Genomic DNA, 13,278 nt, shown 5'->3' with positions numbered 1-13,278 from the left:
TAAAAATGGTTTCATAATTAGAGATGACAATGAAAAATCTACTGAGATACCGTTTCTCACCTAGCATACTGGCAATGCATTCTGAAAACATGTTCTGCCGGCAAGATGGTGGGGAGACAGGTGCTTTCATGCAATGGTGGTGGGAATGTCAATTGGTACAACTCTCCTGGAATTAAATTTGGGGTAGCTAATCAAGGTACATATGGACTTACCTCTTAACGAAGCCACCTCACCTCCAGGACTCTACCCTGAAGACACATCTCCCACAAATGTTGGAAAGAGCCTAAGTGTTCAACTAAAATGCCCTCACACACAGAAGAGGGTTGAATAAACTATGGTTTACCCACACAGCTACGTAAAAGAGTGGGGAATATCTCTACATGAATTGGAGTAATTTCTAGGATATACTGTTAATCAAGAAAAAAAAGCAAAGTGCAAAAGGGCATCTCTGGTGTCCTACCAAACGTGTCAAAGTCATGGAAGAGGAGAAAAGGCCAAATATATGTCACAGATTGCTGTCTCAGGAGCATGGCACCTAAATAGGATCTTGAAATGGTTCTTGAAGAAGGAAAAAAGGACAATGGGAAAAAAATTGGTGAAACTGGTAAAAAAAAAAAAAAGTCTGTGGTTTATTTAACACGATTAGACCAGTATTAATTCCCTGGTTTTCATCATTGTAGTATGGTCATATTGTTAGCTAACCTCAGGGGAATTGGGCAAAGGGTAATACAGAATTCCCTGAGCTGTTTTAAAAAGCTTTAAAAATAGATACATCCAATGTTTTATGATTCCACTTATAGGAGGTCCCTAGTGGAGTCAAATTAATGGAGACAGAAAGTATGATCATGGGAGCCTGGGGAGGGAGAACAGGAAGTTAATGTTCAGTGGGGACGGAGTTTCAGTTCTGCAAGATGAAAAAAGTCCTGGAGATGGAGGGTAGGGATCGTTGCACAACATTGTGAATATACTTAATTTCAGTGAACTGTACACTTAAGAATAGTTATAGTGACTCTCACCTGTCAGAATGGCTAAAATTAACACAGGAAACAACAGATGTTGGCAAGGATGCGGAAAGGGGAACACTCTTACACTGTTGGTGGGGATGCAAACTGGTGCAGCCACTCTGGAAAACACTGTGGAGGTTCCTCAAAAAGTTAAAAGTAGAATTACCCTATGAACCAGCAATTACACTACTATTTACCCAAAGGAAACAAAAGTGCTGATTCAAAGGGGCACACGCATCCTGATATTTGTAACAGCATTATCTATAATAGCCAAGCTAGGGAAAGAGCCCAAATGTCCTCAGCTGATGGAGGGATAAAGAAGATGTGACATCTATATCTATATCTATCTATATGATATATATATATGTATATATATATAATTATGCTAAGTGAAATAAGTCAGAGAAAGACAAATACTGTACGATTTCAGTCGTATGTATAATTTAAGAAACAAAACAGATGAACATAGGGGAAAAAAGGAGAGGCAAACCATAAAACACACTCTTAATGACAGAGAATAAATTGAGTGTTGGTGGAGGGAGGGGGGTTGGGGGATGGGCTAAATGGGTGATAGGGATTAAGGAGGGCACTTGTTGGGATGAGCCCTGGGTTTTATATGTAAGTGATCAATCACTAAATCCTACACCTGAAACTGATATTATACTATATGCCAACTAACTGGAATTTACATACAAATTTGAAGTAAAGAAAAAAACATACCAAAACAAAAACAAAAACAAAAAATGTTTCACAAGTAAAAAAAAAAATAGTTACCATGATAAATTTTGTTGTGTATATTTTACAATTAAAAAAATTAATTTAAATAAATTAATCCAGTATTGTCTGATTTCACTCACAGGAGGTCCCTAGAGGAGTCCCATCCACAGAGACAGAGAGTACATGGTGGGAGCCAGGGGTGGGGGAGGGGGTGGGGAGTCTGTTTCATGGGAACGGAATCTCGGTTTGGGAAATTGAACAGGTTCTAGGGATGGGCAGTGGGGATGGTTGCACAACAATATGCATGTATTTAATGCTTCTGAAAGATACACCCCAAAATGGTTAAAATGGTACATTTTACATTGCATATATTTTGCCACAATAAAATAGAGTAAATCCTAAGTAGTCTACCATGGTTCGCTTTGCCTTCTGAATTTACACAACTCCACCAAGCCGTTATCCATCTCTACCGGTCAGATATTCAGGAGTGGTTCTTGTCTTTGGTGTACTCAAATAGACCTTTAGAATTTGTGGAAACGAGAAAGGCTTATTTAGGCTGGAGCAGAAGGGAGCAGTGAAAAGGGAAACTGAAATACTAAGCTGGGGCCAGATCATGGAAGATACTGTCAAGATGGTAAGTTATTTATTTGTTCTCTTGGACTACACATTTTTATTGGGTCTCTGTTATGTGACATTATTCTCTGTCCTCAGCATACAGCAATGAACAAAACAGACACAGTCCCCACCCCTATGGATTCTCAGACAAACAAAAACCAGTGCTTGAAACGTCAAGGGTCCTGGGAACTCTACCTTCCTCTAAAGAAAAACATGAAGCCAGCCTCAGAGAGAGTGAAGGGGATACAAAGGGTAGGGACTTCTCTAGGGGCACTGAGACAGCCCTGACATTTCCATCCTGTAGCACGACTTCATCTTTACGTCACTGGCACACCCATAGAACACATGCCCCTGCCTCGTCCAGGGATTCCAGGATGATGTGGATTCCATCATTACCTTCACACTTCTCATGGGGCTCAATGTACTTCCTCCCAGACACGGACTGAAATCCATCTTTACAAGCACAGTGGGTACTGTTGGAGCAGCTGGCATTTTCAGGGCACTTGGGACAGAGACCTGCAGAGAACACAGGATCATTCCATTCATGTACTCATTCATTCAAGAAATATTCCTTAAGCCCTTACGATGTCTCAGGTGCTGTGGTCAGCAGAATAGCGCTGTCAGCCTCCACTGCCCACCCCTCCTACTGCTGAATACAGATGCTTGCAGTGTCTGCCCCACACACATCCAGCCTCAGCCACCAGCACCACTTATGCTCAACAGAACTTCCCACTGTCAGCACCTGAGTTTCTCTACCTGAGGGCTTTCTCTGGCCACCAGAGTCCTCTGTGCTCACAAGGCAGGTTAGCAGTGGAGCAGATCTCTCAATCAATGACTGACATGAGTCAGGGTGTTTAAAAAAAAGGTGGGGAGGGGTGCCTGGGTGGCTTAGTCTGTTGAGCATCCAATTTTGGCTCAGGTCATGATCTCACAGTTCATGAGTTCAAGCCCCGCATCAGGCTTCATGCTGATGGCACAGAGCCTGCTTGGGATTCTCTCTCTCTCTCTCTCTCTCTCTCTCTCTCTCTCTCAAAAATAATAATTAAAAAATTTATAGAATTACCATATGATACAGCAATTCTGTTTTTAGGTATATATCCCAAAGAACTGAAAGAAGGGGTTTGAAGAGATATTTGCACACTTGTGTTCATAGCTGCATTATTCACAGTAGCCAAAAGGTGGAAACACCCCACGAGTCCACTGACAGATGAATAAGCACCATGTGGCCCATCCATACAATGGAATGTTATTCAGCTTTAAGAAAGAAGGAAATTCCAACACCTGCTACAACAACATGAGTGAGCTCTGAAGACATTACGGTGGGTAAATAAAGCAGTCATCAAAGGATGACTACTGTTTGATGCTACATACAGGAGGTCCCTAGAGGAGTCGAATTCCTAAAGACAGAAAGCACATGGTGGATCCTGGGGCTGGTGGGAAGGCAAATGGGGAATTGTTCAATGGGGAAGAGTTTCAGAAGAGGAAAAATGTTCTGGAGGTGGTTGGTGGGGATGGTTACACAACAGTGTAAATGTGTTTGATGTCACTGAGCTGCACACTTTAAAATGATCATGATGGTGAATTTTATGTTATGTATATTTTACCACAAGTTTAGGAACATAACAGCTTCCTTGCTCATCAAGGGGCATAACACTGGGGTGCACACTCCTTAGTACATCCCAGCTCCCATTGTTACGTGTAACCTGCTTGACAATGGACCCTTATGACTCCTCGCCTTCCCAGGTAATTTCCCACTCCCACCTGGCACTTCCTAGAATCACCTCTGATGAGGGAACATACGGCAAGCTGATAGGCTGATAGGCCACCGCAACCCTCGCCTCCCCACCAGGTGCAATATATGTGTGATATCCTCTGGCTCTCCTCGCTGCCCAAGAACAAAGGGAAGGGGAAAAACACAGGGTTAACTAACAGAGACCATAGTCCTGCAGGACCTAAGTCTCCATCACCCCTCCATAGTGATGTGGGAAACCAAGGCAGAAGGAAATGGCAGATACAACTCAATTTCCTTATAATCTGCAGCCCATTGACAAATACTTGAGGCAGGCAGAGTAAAATGTTTCTACAGGAACTCCTTACTGTCTTAATGCTAATACTTTGCTAGAGGGAAAAACCACCTTAGCCTGACAATAGCTAGGCCTCCAGTATCCTGGGAGTCTTCTTAGGAAATATGAAACTCTCACTAGAAACTTCCCCTGGATTAGACCTCCTACAACCCCATAGTATATAACCAGTTTCTCCTCATGGTCCCGGGGCAGCTCTTCCTGTCCAGGGGTCCTGTCCCCATGCTTCAATAAAATCACCTTTTTGCAACAAAGATGTCTTCAAGAATTCTTTCTTGGTCGTAGGCTCCAGACCCCATGAACTATCACCCCCCAGACTCATCAACCTCCCAGATAAATGACTTGTTCTCAGGTCCTTTTCTCAGGGTTTGCTTCTGGAGGGACGCAACCCAGGACATGGGGAAAAGCAAAAGTATCTCCTGCCATGACTTGGACACAGGCTCTGGGAAAGAAAGGGCACAGTCCACCATCCACCAGCTGTGCGACCTTGAGCCAGCTACTTCTCCAGAGGGCCACTGGTCAAGTGAGGATGCGGTCAGGACCTTCTCTGCAGGAATGTCAGGATTGCATGGGATCAGTGTGCAATTTGCTTAGCATGGAGCCTGGTGCAAAGCAAGGGTTACATAAATGGCAATGATGATGCAAAGGGGGGGGGGGCAGTCCTTGGGAGCTGCAGGCAATAGGAAGAAGGCAGCAGGGATTTATATGGTCTCCCTTGAAAAGAGCTCCTTCCCCCTCCTTGAGGCAGGTTGCAGACCCTAATTTCCGTTCCCTGGAATTTGGCAATGAGTAAGCTCACCTTCAGAATTTTTGACATGTGATCCTGACAGAGCCAGCAGGACAGTGAGACCTGGAACAGAGAGAGGGGGACAGTTCACCTTGGCTGAAGCCCAATGGGGATAGGGCCGGGCATACCCTGCTGACTTCATTGCAGATTCTTCCAGGCAGATTAGGGTCAGGGAGGTGAGGGTCAGGGAGGGCATCATATACTAGTGAAGCGGGCCAGGGCCATCTGATTGCAGCTGTAAGAGGGTCTACACCCAGTTTCAATGTGCGAAAGTTTGTGTGGGGGGTGGGGGGTGTTTCCCACACCAGCAATCAGTGCTCTGACACCAGCTAGGTGTCCTACAATTCAGCTCAACTTCTGCACCATCTACCCAGAGACAGCATCAGATCCCACAGGTTAAGGGCTTGCTCCCACAAGCCTGTCCGCCCCCCCCCCCCTTCAGAAGCCATAGAAAGCCTAAGTTGTCACCTCCCTCTCCTGCTGCATTAATGCGCTGGAGCAGCTCAGAGAAACATTGCAGTTACTAGATTGCTGACCTGTTAGGAAAAGGTATCACGCAGGAACAATGGATGGAGGAGGGATGGGGCAAGATACAGGGAGGGGAAGGGTGCAGATCCTCCTTGCCCTCTCCGGGAGGCCACTCTCCGCAGACCAGCTTCACCAGCCCCAGCAGCCTCTCGGGTCTTAGGGAGACTTCCTCACACAGGCAAGATTGATTAGACCCTTGACCCTCGGCTGGCTACCCGCCCTCCAGCTCTTCGCCCCTCCCCGAAAATCAGGAGGTGGGGCTGAAAGGGCTAGTCTGCTGATTACGTGATTGGCTCCCCGGCCCCGGCCCCGCCCCACCCTCCCCGCCCCCGCCCCGCCCACAGCCCCCGCCCCGCCCCCAGCCCTAGCCCCGCCCTGCCGTGAGTTTCCCAAATCATCTTATTACCGTAACAGGAGACACCTTTTTCAATCACCCTCCTCAGGGAAATTCCCAAATGGGGACAAAGCCCAAAGACGTATATCTCATTATAAATCACAATATCATTAGCTGTGGGTCCCGATTTCTGAAAAGTCAGCGGCTCATAAAGCTTTTCTCCAAGCGTAGCACCGAAAGGCCAACTGCCAAACTCCTTTCCACATGCAACAGTGCACCTAGACCTGTCTAGACCTCTAGCCCCACACTGTCCGAGGGAGATATAATGTGAGCCACGTGGGTCCTTTTAAATTTGCTAGTAGCTGCGTTTTTAAAGGCTGAGAAAAACAGGTGAAATTAATTTTATTATTGTGTTTGACCCAATAGAGTCAAGATGTGATCATTTCAACCCTCAATCCAGATGTGGCAAATTATTCATAAAGTGTTTTGCATTCTTTCCTGCGTGTAAGATAGTCTTTGAGACCAAGGAGGCATTTCGCACGTGGGGCCAATCTCCACTCAGGCTGGCCTGTTCTCTAGTGCTCAAGACCAACGCGTGCCTGGTGGCTATGGCAGTACATCCTATTAACCAGTGCTTTCTCTGGAGTAAGAGGGGATCTGAATAGCACAGACCATAAGAAGCCTCAAAGTCCAAGACTGTGGGAAATTTGGAATGGATGAGCATGTTTGGGGCATGGTCCATTTTGAGGATGACTTAAAAATATCTCCCACATTTTTAGATGAAGCTTTATATGAAAGTTGGGGTGGCTCAGTCAGTTAAGCAACCGACTTCAGGCTCAGGTCATGATCTCGTGGCTTGTGGGTTTGAGCCCCGCATCGGGCTCTGTGCTGACAGCTCGGAGCCTGGAGCCTGCTTCAGACTGTGTCTCCCTCTCTCTCTGGCCCTCCCTTACTCATGTTCTGTCTCTTTCTCTCTCTCAAGAATAAATAAACGTTAAAAAAAAATTTTTTTTAAAGTTGGGGATGAATTTAGAAATGCAGAAAGCTTTCCACATGTTTCCTAATATCACTCCCTCAAGGTACATATAGGTGGCAAATAACCAGGCACTTGAAAAATGTTTTTTCTTGGATTTTTTTCTCTTTCCTCACAAGCAGGCTGTGCTGGGATCCTTTGCTAAAATCTGGAGTAATTGGCTTTCACAGCTAACACCAGCCCCCAGGTGGTTTAAGTATGACAAGTAAGATGGAGGTAATTTGAATTTGTACCACACGGAAGGGGGAAGAGTAAGAAATCTGCCCGTGGCCCGTTTGGATGATCACAGAATGAGACAGATCCCTTGGACAAGATAAGGCTCTTTCTACCTCCTCTGTAATATTTACTATGCTTCATATTATGGGTACTGACAAAAACATGACCTTTAAGGATTCATGATAACAGGCTGAATCATATGACATGGCCATTTCTGTAAATCAAAAAAAAAAAAAAAAAAAAAAAAAAAGCCCAAATACCAGCCATTTCCTTGTTAATGCTTTCTTCACAAAAAAGAAATATTACTTGGTCCCTATGGGGCAGGGGTCAGCAGACTATGGCCCACAGGCCAAATTCAGACCACTGCTTGTTTTTGTATGGCCTGTGAGCTAGGAATGTTTTTTACAGTTCTTACATGGTCAATATAAATCAAGTTTTATTGGAACACAGCCATGCCCATCAGTTGGAGGAAGGCTTGGGGGTACTCTTGTATGGCAGTGCAGAGTTGAGGAGTTCAGAGGGAGACCACATGACCCACAAAGCTGAGAACAGTAATTATCTGGCCCTTGATAGAAAAAGTTTGCCCACCCCTGACATATACTGGACATCACATGCTTGCTAATAAGATCGTCTAACAAGCCTGGTTTAACCCATACCTTGCAGATTCAAAATCCCAGAGAAGAAGGGTAGGTATAGGCCCAGGTCATTGTACTAAACTACAGTGGTCCAACCCTGGACCCTCTTGGTGGTTGATCACTATAGCAGACCCTTGAAGTGTTCCCCTATAGTCTTCCCCTGAAAAGGCTCCTATCCATACAGATAACTTACTCTGTCTTTCAGTGGGAGAGCATTTTCTGCAGCCTGTGGGGGACAAGCCCCAAATGTTCAGAAGTTATGCGGGAGTGGCTATCTAGCTGTGAGAGATGAGGACCAAGGGTGTATAGCCCAGTCTCTTTGCCCTGCTAAGGCACGTTAGGTATTCCCTCTTGGGGGCTCCCCAGCAGTGTTGAATGGCAGTTACCCACAGAGGTAACTCATTGCTAACACATCCTTCATCTGCTCTTGTCTCTGTCCCATTTGGCATCCTCCACTCCCTCCTGTGTGCCTCCTGGGATCCCTTCCCAAGTGAACTACTTACATCCAAGTCTTTGTCTTAGTTATGCTTGGGGAGAGCAACTAAGAGACTCAGTGTGAGAGTTTCTTTCTTTTTTTTTTTTTTAATTTTTTTTCAACGTTTATTTATTTTTGGGACAGAGAGAGACAGAGCATGAACGGGGGAGGGGCAGAGAGAGAGGGAGACACAGAATCGGAAACAGGCTCCAGGCTCCGAGCCATCCGCCCAGAGCCCGACGCGGGGCTCGAACTCACGGACCGCGAGATCGTGACCTGGCTGAAGTCAGACGCTTAACCGACTGTGCCACCCAGGCGCCCCTCAGTGTGAGAGTTTCTAATAGGACTGGCTCACACAGTCATTTCTGCACAAAGTGACAAATTTGGGGGAGCAACCCAAACTGGGATATCAGGGTCATGGGGAGAAGAGAGAATTCTTTGTTGCACTCACCTGAGAGCAGGGGCAGACACCTGCTTCCCATAGCACTGAGATATCAGAAGCAACAATTGAGAAGCACTCTCAAACAGGACGTGCCAAGGGTTCCTGGAATGAATAAACCCCATGAAAGTCAATTTCGGAGGGTCACAGACTTCAGGGGCCAGGTGGCCAATGCTTCTCAAAACATTTTGATTTCTGCCTTTTTTTTTCTTTTTTAAATTTTAATTAGATAACATACACTGCAATATTGGTTTCAGGAGTAGAACTCAGCGATTCATCACTTACATACAACACCCAGTGCTCATCCCAACAAGTGCCCTCCCTAATCCCCATCACCTATCTAGCCCATCCCCCACCCACCTCCTTCCATCAACCCTCAGTTTGTTCTCTATTGCTAAGAGTCAGTTATGGTTTATTTCCCTCTCTCCTCTTCCCCACCTCCCCTTCCCATATGTTCATCTGTTTTGTTTCTTAAATTCCACATATAACTGAAATCCTATGGTATTTGTCTTTCTCTGATTGACTTATTTCACTTAGCATAATACATTCTAGCTCCATGTGTGTTGCTGCAAATGGCAAGCTTTCATTCTTTTTGATGTATATATTTACACTATATCTTCTTTATCCATTCATCAGTCAATGGGCCTTGGGCTCTTTCCATCATTGGGCTATTGTTGACGGTGCTGCCATAAACATCACGGTGCATGTTCCCCTTCAAATCTGTACTTGGTGTCCTTTGGGTAAATACCTCGTAGTGCAATTGCTGGACTGTGGTAGTGGTTATGGTGATGATGGTGGTGGTGATGACAATGGTAGTGATGGAGGTCTCCCATGTCTCTTTCCTGACGCCAATTATAACCACGACTTTGTGTGTTAAGGATTGATCCATTATCAAGAGGCGTTGAGAATTCACAGGGTCCTGTGAAGCTCCCCCAGGAACAAAGTAGTGGCCTCAGAAGGCCCCTTTCAGAAAAAACTCTTAGTCCCGATGGCCTGAACAGGCTAGTCACACATTATGTGCTGGCATCTAGCATGCAAGTCAAATTTTGCTGCACATACTTCTCTTAGCCTTCTATTCTCACATCCCCAAAACATTTATGGAACTTCTGTGGTGGGCTAAGTCCCTTACTAAGTGTTTTGACACTATTGTTTCATTGAAAGCTCACAACCACCTTGTGATGTAGATCATATAATATCTTCCCACTCTTCCAGTGATGAAATTGAGGCTTGAAGAGAGTCTGTCACCTGCTCCAGGTGGCACTGCTAGCACAATGCAAAGCTAAGACTTGGAAAAGTCAGGCTGAGTCCAAAACCCACATATAAAGTGCAATGAGATACTAAGCCTCAGCGTTTCCTAGGTGCACAACATGTAATATAAATAAGCAAGGCCATTTTGGGGAAGCAAGGAGGAGTGTGGAGAACTGAAGATTTTGGGCTCTATCTAAAGACATTCAATTCTACTTTTTCCCTAATTGCAGAACCAGTGGGCCACCAGCTTTTAATATCTGCAATGGACAAATCGTATAATTGCAAGTCAAATTCTGTACCTGGGAATCTTGGAGGACTTATACTTGTAATCTCCTGGATGCTTTCCCTTCTCTCAACATCCATTTCCTTTTTTGATTCATGGCTCTCTTTCCTTCCAAAAACCTACTTCCAAAATATACTGTGGAAACTCTTCATGTGAAGAAATTATGTCTACGGGCACCTAGCAGGTTCAGTTAGTAGAGCATGTGACTCTTGATCTCAGGGTCGTGAGTTCAAGCCCCATGTTGGGCATAGAGCTTACTTTTTAAAAAACTAAAAAAAAAAAAATCATGCCTAGATGAGGATAATTCCTTTCTGAGGCCTCTTTTGAAACTGGTTTAACTAAAATGAGCATTTTATGTGAAAGAGGTGATCATGTTTTTCAGAACCACTGAAACCTTTAGCAATGCTGATTTGGTCTTTTGGGTCTTCTTTTAAATGTTTATTTATTTTTGAGAGAGAGAAAGAGAGCATGAGCCAGGGAGGGACAGAGCGAGAGGGGGAAGAGAGGATCCAAAGCAGGCTCTGCGCTCACAGCAGTAAGCGCAATGTGGAGCTCGAACTCATAAACCATGAGATTATGACCTGCGCTGAAGTCAGATGCTCAAACAACTGAGCCACGCAGGGGCCCCTCTTTTGGGTTTCTTAAGATCACTTTACTGAGGTATGATTGGCATGTGAACAGCTGTACATGTTTAATGTGTGCAACTCAATGAGTTTGGGCTTAAGTATATATCCATGAAACCATTACCACCATCAAGGCCATAAAGATATCCATCACCTCCCAGAGTTTCCTCCTGCCCCTTTGTGGTTATTTGTGTGTGTTTATGTGTATGCACACATACATGTGTGATACAAACACTTAACATAAGATCTATCCCCTCAGCATATTGTAAGTATATAATACAGTGTTGTTAGCTATGGGCGCCATGTTGCATAGTATATCTCCAGAACTTATCATCTTGCGTAACTGAAATTTTGGACCCATTGCCCATCGCTTCTCATTTCCCCCATCCCCTAACCCCTGGCAACCACCGTTCTACCCTCTGCTTCTATGGATTTGAGTATTGTAACTCCGACATATAACGGAGATCATACAGTATTTGTCTTTCTGTGGCTGGCTTTTTTTTTTTTTTTTTTTTTTTTACATACCTAGAATGCTAACTCGGTGAGATTTTTGACCATGACCCACTATAAGAAATACATTTTCAGGGGCGCCTGGGTGGCGCAGTCGGTTAAGCGTCCGACTTCAGCCAGGTCACGATCTCGCGGTCCGTGAGTTCGAGCCCCGCGTCAGGCTCTGGGCTGATGGCTCGGAGCCTGGAGCCTGTTTCCGATTCTGTGTCTCCCTCTCTCTCTGCCCCTCCCCCGTTCATGCTCTGTCTCTCTCTGTCCCAAAAATAAATAAAAACGTTGAAAAAAAAATTAAAAAAAAAAAAAAAGAAATACATTTTCATTAGAGAGAGAGCGAGAGAGGGCAAACTGAACCAAGTTTCACAAATTAACATGCTACATTTGATATTTTATAATTATAGTCCCTTGCATTTCTTTTAAAATGCTGGTTATAATACCCACTAAGTTGGTTTCATGACTCTGTCCCCCCTCCAGTGGGTCACAAACAGCTGGAAAAACACTGACCTGTACAGTGAGTCACTTGGCTGTGAACGAAATAGACAATCCTTTGACAGTGAGCCTTGCATTTAATTGTGCTGATGTGTTTATCGTGGAGGTGAGGCGTGGGGAGTGACAAAGCTTGTTAATTCACTATGTGACCTCAGTAAACATATTCGTCTTTCTAGGTCTTGTTTTCTTCATTTTCAGTAACAAATTGGTTATATGCTACGTCTGCTTCAGGCTCGTTTCTTGAAACTTTATTACAGACATACCTCAGAGATATTGCAGAGTGGGTTCCAGACCCCCTCAATATAGTGAGTCAAATAAATGTTTTGGTTTCCCAGTGCATATAAAAATATGTGTACATTATACTGTAACCTATTACATAATGCAATAGCATTATATCCATATAAAATGTACATCCATTACAGAAACATCGCTTTATTGCTGAAAAATGCTAACCACCATCTGAGCTTTCAAGAGTCATATTAGTGATCACAAATCACCAAACATAATAGTAATGAAAAATTTGAAACACTGCTGGAATTACCAAAGTGTGACACAGAGACACGACGTGAGCAAATGCTGTCCAACAAATAGTGCCAATAGATTTCTTGATACAAACCTACAAGTTGTAAAAAAAAAAAAATGCTGTATTTGCAAAGTGCAATTAAGCAAAGTGCAGTAAAATAAGGTATGCCTGGATTTTAATTCACCTGAAGCCCCTTAATATATAATTCATCATCTGTCGAGAGCACTGAGGCATTTCAGTATGTTCTGCATTACCACGTGTTGCATGACCAGAAGCTAGAAAACGATCCCTACAATAGCAGCTTTCAATAAACAAAGCAACAGGATATAGAACGAGGTCTCCTTGAACATTTCTCCAGTACCAGACATTTTCCTAGACCCAACATCACCTGTGAAACATTTTCTATTTTCTATGGAAAGACACTAATCAGTTCTCACTCACCCACAAGATGAAAGGTTCTTGATTCTTACCCTGGCAGCTTATCAGAGCTAATGAAGAAGGAAGTACATTGCTTCTTATCTGGAACTCCAATTTCTCAAGGAGTCTCGTGGGTGGATGAGAAGGCTGGGGGTGTTGACTGGGCAGCTTGCATAATGCAGGGTCCCTTAGTTCTCTTTTCATTTGGGTAAATTAAATAGTGCGTTACGTTAGGGTGGATCGTATTGAAGTGTCTCAGAAAATGAGTTTGGAAATGATGATGGTGTTCCGTGTGGAAAATCAGGTAATGGAGAGTGGCATCAA

At 44.2% G+C, this 13,278-nt stretch overlaps 1 protein-coding gene across 4 annotated transcripts in view; it reads right to left on the bottom strand.

The window, feature by feature from the left end:
• LOC121013870 (adhesion G protein-coupled receptor E4-like) overlaps positions 1 to 13,019 on the bottom strand; it is a 92,467-nt gene extending 79,448 nt beyond the window's left edge. For all 4 annotated transcript variants that reach the window (XM_040449681.1, XM_040449680.1, XM_040449683.1 and 1 more), the window contains exons 1-4: positions 12,979 to 13,019; positions 8,877 to 8,969; positions 5,217 to 5,267; positions 2,733 to 2,852 (exon numbers count right to left, since the gene is read on the bottom strand). In XM_040449681.1, the coding sequence (XP_040305615.1) occupies positions 2,733 to 2,852; positions 5,217 to 5,267; positions 8,877 to 8,907 (202 nt within the window). In that variant the 5' untranslated portion in view covers positions 8,908 to 8,969; positions 12,979 to 13,019. The remainder of the gene's footprint in view (positions 1 to 2,732; positions 2,853 to 5,216; positions 5,268 to 8,876; positions 8,970 to 12,978) is intronic.
• Between the last annotated feature and the right edge of the window lie 259 nt (positions 13,020 to 13,278).

This window comes from Herpailurus yagouaroundi, unplaced genomic scaffold (assembly GCF_014898765.1).
Source record: "Herpailurus yagouaroundi ecotype Mexico unplaced genomic scaffold, PumYag 200, whole genome shotgun sequence".
NCBI lineage: Eukaryota > Metazoa > Chordata > Mammalia > Carnivora > Felidae > Herpailurus > Herpailurus yagouaroundi.
Note: the sequence above shows the minus strand (reverse complement) of the source record. Positions and strands in the feature narration are given on the sequence as shown.